At 54.5% G+C, this 17,533-nt stretch overlaps 2 protein-coding genes and 5 non-coding genes across 7 annotated transcripts; all 7 read right to left on the bottom strand.

Annotated features, from left to right (window-relative positions):
- Window positions 1-106: 106 nt before the first annotated feature.
- Window positions 107-11,740, bottom strand: DKC1 (dyskerin pseudouridine synthase 1). Its single transcript, XM_076347151.1, has 15 exons — window positions 11,674-11,740; window positions 11,370-11,431; window positions 10,944-11,030; window positions 10,273-10,364; window positions 9,552-9,736; window positions 8,983-9,047; window positions 8,290-8,416; window positions 7,776-7,906; window positions 6,626-6,769; window positions 6,050-6,170; window positions 4,669-4,787; window positions 3,428-3,531; window positions 2,906-2,972; window positions 1,992-2,150; window positions 107-1,497 (listed from the first exon to the last, which is right to left on the bottom strand). The coding sequence occupies exons 1-15, from the start codon at window positions 11,687-11,689 to the stop codon at window positions 1,423-1,425; spliced, it is 1,554 nt and encodes a 517-aa protein (XP_076203266.1). The 5' UTR covers window positions 11,690-11,740; the 3' UTR covers window positions 107-1,422.
- LOC143164775 (small nucleolar RNA SNORD83) lies at window positions 4,279-4,354 on the bottom strand. The gene has a single exon (XR_012996138.1). It is a non-coding gene; the product is annotated as a small nucleolar RNA SNORD83 (small nucleolar RNA).
- On the bottom strand, window positions 5,548-5,791 carry LOC143164770 (small nucleolar RNA SNORD17). The gene has a single exon (XR_012996133.1). It is a non-coding gene; the product is annotated as a small nucleolar RNA SNORD17 (small nucleolar RNA).
- On the bottom strand, window positions 7,468-7,602 carry LOC143164769 (small nucleolar RNA SNORA36 family). The gene has a single exon (XR_012996132.1). It is a non-coding gene; the product is annotated as a small nucleolar RNA SNORA36 family (small nucleolar RNA).
- On the bottom strand, window positions 8,010-8,085 carry LOC143164774 (small nucleolar RNA SNORD83). The gene has a single exon (XR_012996137.1). It is a non-coding gene; the product is annotated as a small nucleolar RNA SNORD83 (small nucleolar RNA).
- On the bottom strand, window positions 8,637-8,880 carry LOC143164771 (small nucleolar RNA SNORD17). The gene has a single exon (XR_012996134.1). It is a non-coding gene; the product is annotated as a small nucleolar RNA SNORD17 (small nucleolar RNA).
- A 1,774-nt stretch (window positions 11,741-13,514) lies between the features above and the next one.
- Window positions 13,515-15,576, bottom strand: LOC143164496 (40-kDa huntingtin-associated protein-like). Its single transcript, XM_076347154.1, has one exon. It carries the CDS (start codon window positions 15,574-15,576, stop codon window positions 14,518-14,520), a length of 1,059 nt encoding a protein of 352 aa, XP_076203269.1. The 3' UTR covers window positions 13,515-14,517.
- Window positions 15,577-17,533: the final 1,957 nt, after the last annotated feature.

Below are 17,533 nucleotides of genomic sequence, written 5' to 3' on the forward strand. Positions count from 1 at the left end.
GCAGCCATTTACATGCCCAGCTGCAGCACGCACATGCATGAAGCTGCCTCCCCTCCCCATGAACAAACCACTGACCTCTTATAGGAGCCAGATGAGCAAGAAAATCACCTGTTCAAAAATAGGGCTTTTATTTTCATGTAAAAAAGAGTAAATAAAAATGGACTTTTTTTTCTGCTCAGGTTCTGACAGCCACCAGCTGCTGGCCCCACTGCCTGTGTGTATCCCTAGCATTGGAGGGGAGAAAGTCAGACCGTTAAGACAAAAGCAATGCACGAGGCTAAGACAAATGTTACAAAATCTCATCTCATCTAGGGATGAAGCTCAGAACAAAGCAGCCTGGATTCTTCCCCATTAAAAGGGGCTAAAATCCTGGCTCAGCACTACCCCTGTGACAGAGAGGAGACCTCCTGCCCCCAGCGAACCACCCCAGATAAGGAAATTAGGACAAGTCTTTCTGAAACCACTCAAGCCCCACACCCAGCGCCCTTTGCAGAGCTGCCTCTGGCCAAGCTTTTCCTCACAAGGACTCCGGTCCCAACAGCCCTTTAGAAAAGCACACTGGCCAGCCACCTTCTGGTCACTTTGCTTCTGCCCCCCAGCAGCATCCCCACCTCTAGCCTTCAGAGCTTATTAGATATCAAAACCAGGGAAGGCAACTGAAAGCACTACAGTCTCATTCCAACAACTGGGTACAGAAGAGCAAAGAGCCTGCAAGAGGTACACACTGACAAGGTCACTGGGTCTGGGGATCAGCCGACAACTAACAAGCAGGTCCCCGCACTATAAAGCAAAAAGCAGGAATGTAATGTTCTAATCCTTTTATGATAAAGTTAAAAAAAGTACTGAAAAATATCTGTGTGGACTATTTGATCTCATCTAGCTGAGGGTCAAGCCAAGCATATGGCCACATTAAAACAAACCAGAGCCCTTCAAATAAACAATTTGACTGTTCCCGTCCAAATGGGCCATGACAAAGCCAGTCCTCCAGACACCAACACATGCTGCGACTGTCAGATAACAGCTCCGACCTTGGAAGAAAAGGAAGAAAGAGGCAGGACAAGAGGGGAGAAACGTTATTCCTCCCCCTCAAGGTGAAAACAGAGACACCAAGCAAGAGCCAGGAGCTACAGCTTCCCTGAAGATACCACTTCTATTGGCATCATGGTGTTCAGCTTTAGAGAACAATCCAGTGCAGGGGCAGTCAGGCATCTCACTCCTCTGGCAACCCTTAAAACAGGATGAGGAGGGGTACCTGAGCAGGGTGTATCCTGGGCAAACACACCCGCTCACTCATATATACAGCAGAAAAGGAACTTGGAACTTGCTGGCCCCTCTGCCATGCAGCCAGTCCTCTTTTTCTCAAGGCCTCAGACTCCTCCCTCTCTACCGACGAGGTCGCCTGCTTTGGACAGATCTAGTCGCTTACTCCGAGCTCTCTTCTACCTCCTTTTGTTTCTTCTTCTTCTTCTTCTTCTTCTTGGTGCTGGTCTCACTGGTCTGTGAAGAGGTTGGAGAGGTCAGGAAGGCATCAAAAAGGAATCCCCCACTGCTCATTTCAGAAGGAACAGCCCCACTACAGACACAGTGCAGGCTCCCCATGGCCGCAATCCTCCCTCACCACCATACAAGCGCTCAAGCACACTGACTGAATGTCAGCACCATGCTAGGCACCATCCTCCCACAGGGGCCCATTACAGGGCACCAGAGCACAGAGGTGGCCTGGCAGGAACGTATACCCCATCCTGGCTGCTCACCCCATCCCTGCCCCACTGCAGATCCAACCCCACAAGCCTCACCTGCCCAATCTCCCACCACCCTCAACCAGTTTGGTTTACAAATGCACCTATATAGACGTTTTTCTCTGCCTGTGGGGAGCCTGGCACTCTGGGGACATGCACAGCAGGATGCTGATGTGTTTATCCTGGAGGTATTAGGGAGAGACAGCAATCTCTCCCATGCTTGGACTGTACCATGGCAGCACCATTACATACCACTTCTATTTGCTCTCCCCCACTCTCAGCTGCCTCTTTGGCCTTCTTCTCTTTCTTCTTCTTTTTCTTTTCCTTTTTGCTCAGCTCCTCTGGTGGTGGGGTGGCAGGGGATGGTGGGGTCACAGCCTCCTCACTTTCACTCTCCGATTCTCGCTTCCTCTGTTAGGGGAACATGTTGTCAGACACGCCATCTTCTGAAGGAGCTCAAGTGATGGGAAAACTGTTTGCAAGCCCATTGCAACTATTTTGCCCGATTCCATCAAACTTCGCAGTTAACAATGCTTTGAGCAGGAGGGTGAGCTACAGACTGCCAGTGGTCCCCTCCAGCATACACTGTCTAGGATTTGCTTCTGCCAGAATTGCACCCCGTATTTCTCAGTGTTTCCTGTACCCCAGACGCTCCAGAGTTTGAAACACTGCTGCACCTTTCCAAGTGCATGCACAAGCCCTTAGATCCTTAGATCATGGCACAAGCCCTGACTTAGGGAACTTCAGATGCAACTCTTGCATGGGTATTTCTGCAACTGTCTGTAGTGTCCAGAAAGGTTCTCTGACACCACAAACCCCCATTGTGGCTCCATACAACATATTTCCTTGGATGCTGCAGCTCATACACCACAAGTCAGAGCTGCTCATTCTCATACTGTGCTACAGGACTCACACCCAAAGTACAACATCCCAGAGACAAACACCCAGGGGTAAGGCCCTAAACAGGCCATCTTTCAACTAGCCACGCAACCACAACACACATTGGGGCACTAGGCTCCCAGAATATGAAACACAACCCCCTGTAAAACAACCAAAGTAGCACATAATCCAGCACCTGATACCAACTGCCTAACGGAACAGGCACATATCCACTCTTCATCACGGCCCAAACCATCTTACAGCCAGAGAGCACTAATGATACTCACTTTTGGAGCCCTCTCCAGCTCTGAAACAGCTCGGGGAATGGCAGCTGCCTCTTTCTTGGAAGCATCCCTGAAAGAGATTGCCAGGCTGAGCAGGACAGCTGCTGCCTCTCACTGCTCTGTACAAGTACAAAGCCCTGTCCCCCTCACAAGGGCTCCTTAACCCACGCCAGGCACTGGGTGGGGAGGCTGGTGTGGGGAAGACCTGCAGCCTGCATCAGGGCCAGCTGGGCTGGACAACAGCAAGGCCTTCCCCATTTAATTTAGCAGACTGACTCCCTCTAAAACCACAAGCACAGGCTAGAAAGGGATAACTGTCTGCTGAGAGCCTTTCCCTCCGGTGCTGCCCACTAGCAGCACATTCCCTGGGACTACAAGAAATGCCACCGCACCCCACCCCACAGGTCCAGACAGCCTTGGGCCAGGCCTAATATGCTCCAAGCACAAACACAGCACCCAGCCCTGCCCTCGCTGCATGGGGCTCTCCTCTGCCCACCATGCGGGAGCCACACACCCTATACCCACCTGTAATCCACATACTCCTTCTTCCAGGAATCTGGTGTGCTCTCGTTGGGCTTTCCATGCTTGTCCAGCAGACCCTTCTGGATCATCATCTTCTTTTGACTAGCCTGAGAGCAACATGCAACAAGTCAGACTGCAGCTCCAGGGAGGAGAAATCCTACCCAGGGCTTCAGCCACTTGGCCTAAGAGGAGGTAATCCAGGAAGAAGCCAAGCCAACAAATACAGCGTTACTGATTTAACACTTCAAGGACCTTCTAACAAGTCACACAAAACATGCCCTGCACAGCAGTCTACAAAACTCAGACAGGAGGCATCTTCATCAGTAAATAAGGGCTAATTTGTGGGGGAAGTAACAGCAGCAGAGTAAGATGACTCTGCACATCATGGAGCTCAGATCTTTGACTGGGTTTCTCCAGTTTAATGACCTGCCGTATTTCAGCTGAACCACTCCAGCTGCAAATGCAAGGCTTTGCTAAAGACTCCAAGATGCTTGAACTGGCCTGCATTACCTCACATTTGCTGCGAGATATATGTGCATGCGTCCCCACAGCTTTCCACATTTCACCTGAACCACAGGAATGGAATGAGCCACAGCAACTTGACACCGAGTTTTAAGTCCAAGCTACGTCACTCACCACAGTGAAATGCCAGCCTGGCTGTAGTTAAGCTAGCACTGCTGACCTGCTGATTTCTGTGACTACCACATGCTTGAGACAGGAGAGGAACCCAACAACGGGTGTTCCCACTGCTCCTGTCCTTCAGGCATAATTCGGTGTCTCACAAGACAATTTGCTTTTTGGCACTGTTGCAGTTGCACCAGAAGGAAAAGCAGGTCCTTGCCCAGCCCCTCCAGAGCCATCAGTATGGGGTGATAGATGAAAGTCGTCTTTGCACAGAATGCTAATGCCATCCACTTCACATCATTTGGCTCTTCACCAGAGGAGGGCTGGTGCTGTACAGACCTGAGGAGCCCACACCTGAGCACCAGCAGTAGCCCCAGCTGCGCCTCGGGTAGAGCTGCCCAGGCTCCACTGGGAGGGAAAGCCTTGCTCCTACCAGCACTGGGCTGGCACAGCCCTGGCACTGGGAAGCGCCACCATGTGGCTCCAGGAGAGCACAGAAGAATTAGACCGAGGCCCTGGAGAAGACACGGGCACAGCTCTGCCCGATGGGCCCGGAGTCCCACATCCCAACAGCTGGGCTCTCACCACCCTGGGACTGACCACACCCCCACGCCACTCACCTTGGGACCGAGACCCCATTTGCGGGGATATGTGTCTCTCTCCATAATCACTCTCTTGATCTTTGCCACAATGCCATGGTCGCAGGTAGAAATGACTGCTGTGGTCATCAAGGCAATGGCTGCAGAAGCAGGCAGAGTTCATTAACTCTTTAACAGCAGAACTGCAATAGCGACACAGGAACCTGCTGCGTTCAGCCTGTTCTTCCTCTGTCAGCACAAAGAGGAGCAACACTCCCCCACCCCAAAAGCTCACTGGAGGTAAGTTCTGGACTAACGCTTCAGAGAGCTGCCCTGTTCAAAGACAGCAAGCACATCAGTCGTGGATACCATAAGCACAGGCCTCTCCAGCTTACACCGGAAGACTGGTTCTGGATCAGTGAACACAGTAAGACCAGCCATTTCCCAGAGCAGCACCACCACTGGATGGGGAAGAGCTCTGTGAGCAGCTGCTGGAGCACTTCCAGGCAGCTCAAGGAATCACGCCACTATAGAAAGGAGCAGTGCTGCTCCTTCATCAGCTCCCAAAACCTTGCAGAGCCCAACTAGAGGAGACTAATCCTAGCAATAAGTTGTTTTTCTTGCCAGGTCCCTGAGATGACCAGAGTGCAAGCAGTACAAACAACAGAGAGGAACAGCTTGGCTGTGTTACACCTCCAAGGCCCCTCAGTCCCGTGGGTCTGGACAGAGAATGAGGCCATGCAGCACTGAGCACCATGACAGACCATCCGTACAGTATGTCAGCACCTGCCACCTACACAGCTTCTTTGAAGACCCTGGTTAGAACAAGCACCCTTTCGAGTCACTTCACAGAAGCTGGTAGTTGCTCAAGTCCTTTTACACTGACCTGCTCAGGAAGTGTGATGTGCCAGGTGGCAGTATGTGATCAGACATCATCCCTCATCTCAGTGGGGACAGAACCCCCCAAACAGGGGCTCCAACCCTGCCGGCACTTCACTCCTGCAGGCAGCCAGCCACACACCACAGCAGCCCCCAGCAGGACACTGGGAGACTAGAGGGTCTCTGGAGGCTGCACAGCACCCAGACCCTAGAACAGGAATCAGGGTGCTGCAGGAGGGCAGCACCACTGCACTCAGAGAATGGATAAACTTCGTCATCACCTCACACACAGAGTGCACCTGAGCATCACGCAGCTGAAACCAGGCTGAAGAACTCTTCACACCTTGCCAAGGACTGATCCAGCCGCTGTTTCTTAACATCCTGCCCAACACCAGCTGCCTTGGGCCATACTAACCCACAGTCCCCATCAGAAAGCACTATTTAAACCTTTTGCGCATAGGGACCCATTTGTTGTGCATTCACTGGAAAGCAGTCCGTTATTTCTGCAGTTAGCTGGGCACAAGAACAACAAGGAGTTTCATACCTAGGCAGATAGCTTCTCCTTTTGTAGTGATGACAACAATCTCCTGATTAAGCTCAATACCATCTTCATACCTCAGGACACCAGGCAGCATGATCTTGGCTCCATAGCAAATGGCATTAACCTGAAAAATGTAGGGAACAGGAGGGCTTATAAGCTATTAGAGAATAAAAACAAGCTAAGAAGTGCCTGTAATATTTTAGCTTCCCATTGCCATTACTGTCCCAGCAGTAACATCCCTATTTATCTATTTCTTATTGTTCACTATACAAAACTTGGGGGCTTTTGAAAAAGCAAGCAAAGCAAACCACCTATCACAGCAAACATGTGAGGCAGATCTCTCATAACCATCAGCATCCTCCTGAAGTGAGGAGAGCAGCTTCTCTGCCACTCAATTCTTGGCTCTTGCATCTTACTGCTGACCTGGCAGTAGCCCGTACTAGCTCCTACACAGCTCACAATCAGGACAGCACTGAACACCACGTGGATCCTGATCCCCCATTTATTATATTAGCTGTACAAGTTAGGAGGACACTTTGCAGTCTCTGGCTGTCAACTGGCACTATCTCAGGAACTCACTGCACTGTCTTTCATGACTAGCCGCTTGTGTGAAGTCAGCAGTTTCTCCAATGGCAGGATAACTCTTCGCAGGTAGCTGTCATCCTTGTGGTTGTCATACTGCCACTGTGCATCCAGTACATCGTGCATAGTCACCATGTTGTCCTGCAAAGACACAACCCCTCTAAACTCTACCAGCCACCAACTCGAAACACACACAAGAAAACAGATGAAGTCCAACAGCAAATAGTGTGCTGAAAGGGAGTAAAAAACAGATGCCCAAGTCAGAAACATCAAAAAAGCAAAAGAGGCAAGAATACTTTCCATCAACAGCTTGAGGTCAGCCTAACTTGTGCTACCACAGACTTCAACCTTCCTAATCTCAGACAGCACTTGGATCTAGTGTATAAGGTCTGTCCACATGAAACTTTGAAATATGACCGAACTTAAACAAATACCTGGGACTTCCAGACAAAGATTAGTGAGTAGAAGTCTAAATTAACCAGCTCTTCAATCTGTGACATGGAATAAATTCTTGAAGCAGCTGTAAACACCCAACACCTGGAATTCAGAAATGACTGCCAGCGATTACAGCTGTGGTAAGAGCACAGATGGGTGGGGAAGCACTTGCACTCCAATATTCCTGCTTTGCAAGGAAAGAAATTGAGTTCTGGAGTTTGGACCGGCAGCAGGATCCAGCTATGACCAGACTGAAAAGACTGTACAAGTGTTCAAGATCACACAAGACTGCATCTCCCAGGCTCATTTCAATGAAGCATGTTCCTTGCATTGTGCCCTGACACCAAGCAGTCATGGATTGCTAAGCAGACAGCTCACACGCCTGAACTTGTAGCACATGCATGGTCTGTAGGCTGAGAAACACAGGTGGCATAAAACAAACTTTCAGTCACCATGGTGCACTTCCCAATCACTCACTGTCCCAAAGCTTAATTACCAGAACAGGGGCAACACCCTGAACTGAACTCAACACTTTGGTTACAGACCATCTATGGCAAAAGCTCCCATGTTTTTGGGACTATTCACAAAACTCCTCCCAACTGCCATGCACCTATACCTCCTCCTAACACTGTAAAACTAACACAGTTCAAAGGAACTCTTGCAATTCTGACAATTTCAGATTTGCTGGTTATAGTTAGAGCTACCACTCTACCTTCTCTCCCAGGATGCCCGAGCGCACTCTGCGGAGCTCTTGCATCTGGCCCCCCACACCAAGCAGCAAACCAAGGTGAACACAGAGTGTTCGGATATATGTGCCTGCTTCACAGCTCACCCAGAAGATACCTGAAATGCAGGACAGGACAGAAGAGTATTTAAATACATATCTAGAAATGAACCACATCTAGAAGCTCCCTCCAAGAAAAGCTGTATGTCCAACCCTTCACAGAGCCATCAGCCTGGGGTGATAGATGAAGGTCATCTTTGCACTGAGTGCTAATGCCATCTAATTGACATCATTTGGCTCTTCAATGAAGGATGCAGCAGTACATAAAATAGATGGGATTTGCTTCTCAGCACACCAAAGTAATGCATAAAGCAGTTACTGCTTGATGGTGGTAAGGATTTATGTCTGAAGACATCTGCCAAGAATAGGAAACAGCCCATCTCACAGGAAATTTTATCAGCTGTCAGCTTAATAGGAAGAAGGCAGGAAAGCCCTGTTTTACCTAATCTTCTCTCAGGATCGTACTCCACCAGCTTGCTCTCATAGATGGTTCTGACTCTCAGTTGTCGTTTGACAGCAGCAATGAGGGGTGGTCGCTGAAACAGTGCACCTGTCAGAGTTTCTATTGCCTGAGGGTAAAGCAGAAGTAACAGTTCGCACCTGTGCCCTAACATAGGAGCACCCTGGGGTCTCCAGCAACTACAACCACTTCCATGAGTGAGAAACCACAAGGTTCATCATAATTTGGTGATGTCATATTTAATAAAGCCAATCTGAACCAGTGACATGGTCAAAATGCTACCCAGCTGCCAGTGAGCACAGCTGGGCTTTTTCATCAGGTGGCAGTATGTGATCAGACATCATCCCTCATCTCAGTGGGGACAGAACCCCCCAAACAGGGGCTCCAACCCTGCCGGCACTTCACTCCTGCAGGCAGCCAGCCACAAACCACAGCAGCCCCCAGCAGGACACTGGGAGACTAGAGGGTCTCTGGAGGCTGCACAGCACCCAGACCCTAGAACAGGAATCGGGGTGCTGCAGGAGGGCAGCACCACTGCACTCAGAGAATGGATAAACTTCGTCATCACCTCACACAGAGCGCGCCTGAGCTCCAGTCCTACCCTCTCATCTCCCACCGATGCTGAACACTTTGCATGTAAAGTGCCAGCATGACTAAGAGCATGCCGAGACTTACCCTGGCAAGCTGAGCCTCACTTTCAATTGCATTGTGCAGCCGAACAATTCCCACATACTCTTTGCCTGAAAGAACGACAAGAGCAGTCAGGAGTGGCCACTTGCATTTAATGTTGACCTCAAGGTCCACACTGCTTCACAGCCACACATCCACAGAGCCCTGAAATTTTCACAACCACCCCTCCTAGGAAGTGCGCACAGTTTATTATGGAGTTGGTTATTCTTCCAACAAAATAAACCTCAGCTACATTTATTTCTTCACGGAGTTTTATTTCACCGGACTGGTAGAGGCTGAGGCCATAAGTTCAGTTAGTACATGAAACCAGTCTGTCAGAATTGTTTTCACTGACTTAAAACAGCACAAGCCCCAGAGAAGCAATCAAAAAAAACCTTGTGACAGCATGGATGCACCCTCACTGGCTTGGAGTGAGAAGGATAAGCAACCCTTAAGCTCAAGGCACTGAAGACTAAGGGTGGCCCTTTCAAAGACTGGAAATCTCCATTTTGTCTCCAGAAGTCCACACCTCCCCAGTCACTTAGACCGTAAATAGTCCCAGGCAATAAACGTACCTGCACTCTGCTGAGATTTGACCAGTCGTGTTGCCCTCTCAATGCACACAATAAGGCACCCAGTCACCTTAGGATCCAGAGTGCCACTGTGTCCAGTCTTCTCTACTCGAAGGATGCGTCGGATCCATGCAACCACCTCGTGGGAAGATGGATTGGAAGGTTTGTCGAGGTTAATAAAGCCAGACCTATAGTGCAAGATGACAACGAGTGGGAGCTAAGCATCAGGGTAAACACAGCAAGAGCGCAAAACTGACAATATTTGTCATGACTGCGAAGAAATGTATTTCTATAGAGCCAAATAAGCGATAAGCCTCACAGCTGCTCTCAGTGAGCACACATCAAGCTGCTCTGCGCACAGCAGGTGATATATTCCATGGTCAAAGAATTCTCTTCTCCCCAGACTGCTCATCGCTACTCTGCACTTAAACCAAACACTACAAACAAACTCCAAGCAGTCTCAAAGCTTAGCAGGCCAAAGGACTTTCTACAAGACCCCAGAGAATTCCTCAAGTGTTTGCCTGTCCGTCCACAGACCAGCCACAATCCCAGAACAAAGCAAACTTTACAGGAAGTGACCAGCAGGTCCTATTTAGACATTTACTGGTTAGTAGCAAGGCACCGAGTCAAGGAGAAAGGTACAAGGGGAATCCAGAACAGAAAATGTTTTGAAGATATTAACTGTGAAAGAAAAAGAAACCACTCTGGCCCTTATCGCACTCACCTAACATAGTCAGAAATCTCTCTCTTCAGGGGATTAGCACCAGAAGAAAGAGGTGTGTAGTGTGCCGTCATCACATTTAACTTGTCAAAGTTCTACAAAATCCAAGCAAAAGTTACAAGTGTTCTTGAGCTCACCTTGGTTTCAACGTTGCTTTGCCCCAATACATCTCCCCAGTTACACGTCTGATTTGTACATTTAAGTGAAAGAGCCTCTTCCAAAATGAAAGCGACCCAACAATAAAACCACAACAATGTTTTACAGGAAGAGAAAGAAACAGAAGTCCTGCACTGGAAGAGACAGGAAAGCAGCAGAATACCAACCTTTACAATGCAGGATAAATCCAGCGTACCCAAGAAACTCAGTACAAGCAAGTCAGAAGTCTACACAGACCACAGACCATGGTCAGACCGAAATAAATATCTTAAGAAATCCGATGGGGTCTTTACAGGATATGGTAAACTTAGAAAGCAGGCATGCAAATGATACCGCTGGACAAACTTTATAATACTATTTCTGCATGCAGAGGGTTTGCCTCTGCTTTGAGTGTCACGCATGCAGTTTCTTAGCAGTAGAGTTACACAGAGAAAGAGCTGTGCATCTCCACAGGCCTGCACTGAGAGAGGACAAAAGGAGCAGGGACAGGCCACAAGGTTGCCTATAACCCGCTCTACCTTCAGCAGCAAGGGCCACTGAGACGTGTCCAGCTGGGCGATCCGAGACTCGGGCTTGATGAAAAATTCCTCCGTGTGCTGAATGTCCTGAGGGCGGATGAAGTTACCCGAGATCAGAGAAGGGAAACCCAGAGGCCCGCGCTCCCACGCGCCACCTCCACGCGGCCCGTGAACCGCCCCCGACGCGGCGGCTCCGCTGCCCGCCACGCAGCGCGGCCACTGCCCACGGAGCCGCCACGCTCGCTCCGGTAATGGCGGGGGGTAAGCCCGCTCGGGCACGCTGCGAAGCACCACTACCCCCAGTCCTACCCCAGGGCCCGACGGACCGTCCCACCGTGCCGCCACGGATCGGACTAGGGAAGCCCCCAGGCACCCCGAGCTTGGCCCCGGGCAGCCCCCCCACCGGACCGGCGGCCCCGCGCTCACCGCTACATCCTCATCGGGAAGCACCCGCTTCTCCTTCTTCCGCCGCTTCTTCACGCTGGAACCTGCGGAAACGACACACTGAGCGGCCCCGCCGTGCCTGGAGCGGGGCAGGCACGCGAGGGCGCCCGCAGCCCCAAACGCCTCCGGGCCGGGCCCGCCGCCGACCCTCCCCCACGTGGCGCCATGTCGGCCCCGAGCCCCGCACGGACGCCTCCCCGCCGGAGCTTCCCGAGCCCCCACCCGCCTAAGCACACCGCGCCCGGCAGGGCGAGACACCACCCGGGCGGTTCCCGCCGCTGCGCACCGTCCCCGTCCGCCATGGCCGTGCCGCGTGGTGATAGTGGTGCCGCCGCCGCCGCGCAGGGACCGGAACGGCCGCCCCTTACCCGACAAGCCCCGCGCCAGCACGTGACCGCTCCCCGCCCAATGCTGCGCGGGCCGAGACCGCCTCCTGCCAGCGCCCGCAGTAACCGACCGCCCCGCCCCACCCACGGGGACCCGCCCAAGCCCGCCGAGCCCCTGCCCACCGATAGGCCCCGCCCCCCTCCCCGTTTACCCCCCGCCGGCAGCGCGGACGGCGGGGCCTGGCGGGTGCATTTTCCCTTTGCTCAGAGCTGCCGGACGGTGCTTGCAACGCAGCGAGTGCCCCTGCCCCGGCCCGGACGGGAAGCGCGGAGGGAACAGGCGGCTAAAAGCGGAGTTTCCTTCCTCGGCCGCAGGCGACCGGCCTCCGGCAGCCAGCGCGCTGGGGCTCGGTTAGCAGCGCCCGCCGCCAGTCCTGCTTGCCCTGGGCCCCGCCGGTGCTTTCGTAGCTCAGCTCTCATCTCGCGTGACGAAAAGCTCGCTCCTTCTGCTCGCGGCCGATCGCCTCCCTGTGCGTTCGGGTCTCACGTGGCAGGATGCGGTGTGCTGCGTTTCCACCGCCCTGCGCGCTGTTTACGGCTGAGAGACCCCCCCCGGGCTGGGGAGCTCCCCGCCGCGCTGCGAGGCGGCCGAGCCCCCTGCCAGGGAGCCAGGGCCAGCACCCCCACCCCAGGGGCACTTCTGCTCGGTGGCGAGTCCCGCCGCGCTCCTGGGGCCCGTGCCTTACCTCCCGGCGCAGCGCCCCAGCACCGCTGCGGGCTCCCAGGCCGGCACCCTGCGCTTTCCGGGTCCGTCGGCGGCAACGGGGCCGTGGCGGTGCCTGACCCGCTCCCCTCGCCGCCCCGGGGTGGCGAGCCGAGCCCAGCGTGCGCCAGCCTCCTGCTCACGGTGCGGAGCCCCGGCACATGCCAGGATCGCAGCACTGCACGCCACAGGCCTTTGCGCACGCACAACCACGCGGTGTCCCGGCAGCTCCGCGGCAGTCCGGCACCCGGGAGCGCCTCTCCTCGGGGAAGGCTGCAGAGGATGCCAGCAGCCACGCAGGGCGTGAGACCACCCTGCGGAGCAGGGCAAAGGGGCTCCTGCTTACGCCTGCCCGCGGGGGCGGTGTCAGCCGGTGTCACCACAGCTCGCCCCAAACGGTCTCTGCCCATTTAGGCACCTGAAACGAAGAGAGCAGCAGTGGGTGCGCTCAGGCTCCGATCCGTTCTGTCCCAGGATTTAAGTGGCCCGAAGAATTCTGCAAAAGAGTGGCCCCGTAGCTCCCAGGACTGCGGGAGAAGGAAACTGCCCCGGGGCCAGCCCCTGCACAGACCCCCAGAGCCTCTCCCAGGGTCCTGCTGGCAGACAAGGCTGTACAGCAGAGCTCGTCTGCTCGGCTTTGCCGGCACAAATTGCAATTACTGTAGTTACAGTCGCTCTCAGACCTGGTGCCTCGAGGAAGGTTCTCGACAGTGACCAAAAAACTTATCTGTGTGCAGTTTTCAAGTGTTCCGATTTCAGATAACCTAGGCACCTTAGAGATGTCCCTTGTCTGGGAATTCACTCTACACAGCTATCGCTCTAGCCTCTAAAAATAGGTTAGAGTACAACAGTCACTTTTTTTTTTTTTGGATAACCACCACATAATATTCTAGTAACAGTTTCATCTATTTTAGTTGAACAGGAGAGGGCCGTAAGGACTTTTCATGCACGGATTTTTATCTCACAGAGTCTCAGCCTTCTGCAGGGTCTCTGAGGCGTGTTTGCTGCAAGCGCGTTTCATTTACCATTAGCTGGGTGTACTAGAATTGCTCTTTATTTACACGACACACACAATTATTTGGGGACCACCAGGGCATCTCGGGCTTCCAGAATAAACCATCCCCTCCTTGAGATCGCACCTTAACACTGCAGAAATTTGGCTAAGCCTGTAGGCAACAGCTGGGTGCACCAAAGGCAGCAGGTTCATTTCTTTTCTGATCTGAAGACTAGCCTTCTTCACCTAAATACTGGAAAAGGTCCCAGTAAGCGGAAAGCAAGAGGCAGAAGTGCCCAACAGCAGACAGGAACAGCAGCTGAAGAGAACCAAGCAAACAGTCCACCCCAGTAACTCATCCTTCTCCACCTCCACCATTAGTTTCACTCCTAATTACCCTCAGCTGTAGTAGGTTTCCCATCTTGCAGTCTGAGTTCTCTAGGTTACCAGCTGTTCTACAGAAAATGTAGTCACACCACCACCGGTCCCCAGGCAACCACTTGCAGGTCAGCGACCAACTCCTTTTGTCCCCCTCGAGAGCCAAATGCACGGCCTCATGTTGGCTGCAGTGTCTTTTGTTTTCAGGAGGTGGGGGGGGAACAAACCATCAAAGAATCTCATTTTAATGTGTTTTTTTTTTAAAGAGCAACTCCAGCAACATTCGATTCATAGATGTGCAAACCCCCCAACACATGTTCCCCGGGTGACAGCCTCCTAGCAAGTTTTCCTGTCTGCACAGTGCAGCCAGCTCTTTAAGGAACAGCCTGGTTCTGCCTTGAATCGGCCTCTCTGCTTCGGGATCACACTTTTCCAAGCATGACAACTTTCAATACATACAGCGAGTAGTTTACCACGACACAAGACAAATGAGCAGATGAACACATTCGCTCATCAATTATTACTTGCTTCTGTTACAGAGTTCACACTAAAAATAAATAGCGAAGTAGAGGATACACCGACAGAGACCGTGGCTTAAGCAGCCAGTCCAAGCCCGGCCCCACCGCCCTGCGGAGGCACGGCGAGGCCCGTCCGCGCCGCCGGCAGCGCTCAGAGCCCCTGTCCGGCGGGGCTGAGCATCTCCTGCAGCACCAGGTGCAGCAGGTGGTTCTGCTCGGCGCTAAGCAGCGGCCAGAGCTCGGCCTGCAGGGCCTTCAGCGCCTCCGCGTCCTTCTCCTGGCACGCCAGCACGGCCGACTGCAGCAGCAAGAAGAGCTCGGACGGCAGGTAGCTCGCCGCCGGCGGCAGCCCGCCGCCCGCTCCGGGGCCGCCCCCGGGCCCCGGCCCCGCACCGCCCTCCGGCGCCTCCCAGCAGTACTGCTCCAGCGTCCGGGCGTGCTCGGGCAGCAGCTTGGCGGGCGGCGGCTGCAGTAGCAGCAGCAGCAGCACCCGCGACACCTCGCACCGCGCCAGCACGTCCGTGAAGGCGCCGCCGGGCGCGCCGCCGCCCGGCCCGGCCCCGGCCAGCGCCTGCGCCCGCGTCAGCGCCGCCAGCGCGCCGGCGTAGTCGCGGCCCAGCAGCAGGCAGGAGGCGCGCTCGGCCAGGCAGCGCAGCGCCTCCAAGGGCAGCCGCGCCGCCGCCAGCAGCTCGGCCGCCCGCTGCAGGTGCGCGGCGGCGCGGGCGGGCCGGCCCGTGTCGCGCAGCGCCGCCGCCAGCTCCAGGCACAGCCCGGCCGCCGGCGCCGGCTGCCCCCGCTCCAGGTGCAGGCGGGCGGCGAAAGCGCCGCAGCTCTGCGCCGCCGCCACGTGCTCGCCGAAGCCGCCGCGCAGCCCCAGGCGCTGCCGCAAGTCCCGCTCCTGGCGCAGGAAGAGCCGCGCCGCCTCGGCCAGGGCGGCCGCCTCGGCGGGCCCGTGGAAGAGGCTCTGGGCGCAGCGCGCCACGGCCAGCTGGCACCAGGCCGCGTAGGGCAGGCTCTCCTGGGCGCGCAGCTCCCGCGCCAGCGCCGCGAACTGCTCCGCCGCCTCCGCCACGTTCGGCTTCCGCAGGAACCGCCGCCGCAGCTTGGCCGACACCAGCCGGTACCGCGACAGGAAGTCCCCGTCCCCGCCGAGGCCCGGCCCGGAGCCGCCCGCCCCGCCGGGGCCGGAGCTGCCCGCCGCCGACAGCATCCCGCGCCGCCCAGGACTGACCTGCTGCGCCGCGCCGCGCCGCGCCCTGCCCTGCCCTGCCCCGCCCCGCTCCGCTCACGCTCCGCCTCGCGTGCCCCCAGCCAATCGACGCCGGCTCCGGAGTCACGCGGACGGTGGGGCAGTGAAGAGGCGGGCAACTGACAGTGAAGAAGTGGAGCCGTACCGTGGGTGGGGCTAGTGCCGTGCTGCTGGGGCTGCGGCGGTGGCTGCTCCGCCGGGTTGGGGCTCGGGTTTCCCTCGGCAGTTCTCTCGACGTGCCCCGGCCGGCCCCGCGCTGTTCCCTCCCCTCCGGGCGCGCTCCCGAGAGACACCGCCCGGGGCTGCAGGGACGGCGACCAGCTCTGTGACCCCGGGACGTGCCGAGCTGCGGGGAGCCGAGCTCGGAGGTGCCCCTGGCTCCCGGAAGCAGATGGCCCAGCCCGCGTCCCTCGGGGCCGGGGGGGAGCAGCAGCAGGAGGTGCCTTCACCATCAAGGAAAGAAGACATGGCGTGGGGCACCTGCCTCTCGGGAATGAGCATCAGCCCCTTCGCCCTGTGGCTTCTCCTACTGCCCGGGGACTGCTTCCACTTCCCTGCCAGCCTCCTGCTTCCTCCTGCCTGCCAGCCCCCCACCTGCACTTGGGGTCCCATCTCTCACCTGCACCATTGTCCCTCTTGTTTCCCCCAAAAGGGAAACCTGCACTGGTACTGTGTGTCCTGCATGGCCCTCCGCTGCGGAGCGGGGCGTGGGGTGCTGGCCAGGTGTGGGGTCATGAGGATTTCTAGCCTCTGTGCTACTGTACAGGCAGGGAGGTGTCGAGGGACTCTGCTTTACAAGGGGGGAAACTTGACTTCCCGCAAGCTGTATAGGGTGCACGTACTCTGGTGTCACAATGCTGAGGCTTCTGAACCACACACCATTCCTGCTTTGACTCTTGTTAACGCTAATCGGAAAATGAGAACAGTTTTGTGACCTTTATTTGCAGCTTTCCACAGGAAGAGCTTGGCTTTCGGTATTTCCCACCACCCCCATTAAAGAGAAAAATATCCCTCTCCTGTTCTTAATGTTTTTAGTAGCAGAGATGAAAGAGCACAGTGAGTCTTGTCCTCTGATTTTTAAGGTGCTCCTTCGACAGAGCTACAGTGGGTTTGGGGTTGCTCAGACCTTAACTTGAAAGGTCTGAGGATTCAGTCTTTAACGAAACATTTTATTCTCCCAAGTATTATTCAAGTGTTTGAGCTAAGCAGTTACTAGAACAGTTCTAGTGTGAATGAAAATCTGAATGAAAATCCCTCCTCCTCGTTGCCCAGGCTGTGTTTGCCTGATGTGTGACAGGCTCACTCTGTGTCTCCAAGTCTGCAGTCTTCTAAAATAAGCAAACAGATGAGCATATGAAATGGAAAAAGAACAGGGAAATGTTCTCTTCTGCAGGAAGAGAATGGACACCAAAGAATAAGAAAGGCAGAAAATCTTGCTAGGCACTTCTGTGGTGCATTCCCTTTGGCTGTTGGACCCCTTGCTGGACGTTCTTGGCATGATCCAAGCACCAAACAGTGCTGTGCGATGGCCAGGCAAAGCTGCTGGTCCTGGGTGAACATGCCAGTGAAATGAGCACGGGAAAATTGCTAAAGGAAGCCCAGAGCTGTCTGTTTGAATACACAGAAAAAGTGAGGCTGACCTGGAGTTACAAAGACTGCGGTAACAACAAGAGAGGAAAAGTTACCATTGTCCTGGTTTGCGGTTACAGGTTTGCAATGTTTCCTGGCATGCCTGTCCTCCAAGCCCTGCAGTGCACATTTCTGGGCTCCATCATGGAGCAAAATATTCACCCACTGCCCAAGCAATGCTCTGATGGGTGTCTCCCTCTTCTTTTCCCAATGCTTCTGCACTCATCATCTCCCTTTTCCTTTTCCTGCTTTCTCTGGTGTGGAGATGATGTGGCACTTAGAAAACATT

This window comes from Aptenodytes patagonicus, chromosome 9 (genome assembly GCF_965638725.1).
Source record: "Aptenodytes patagonicus chromosome 9, bAptPat1.pri.cur, whole genome shotgun sequence".
NCBI lineage: Eukaryota > Metazoa > Chordata > Aves > Sphenisciformes > Spheniscidae > Aptenodytes > Aptenodytes patagonicus.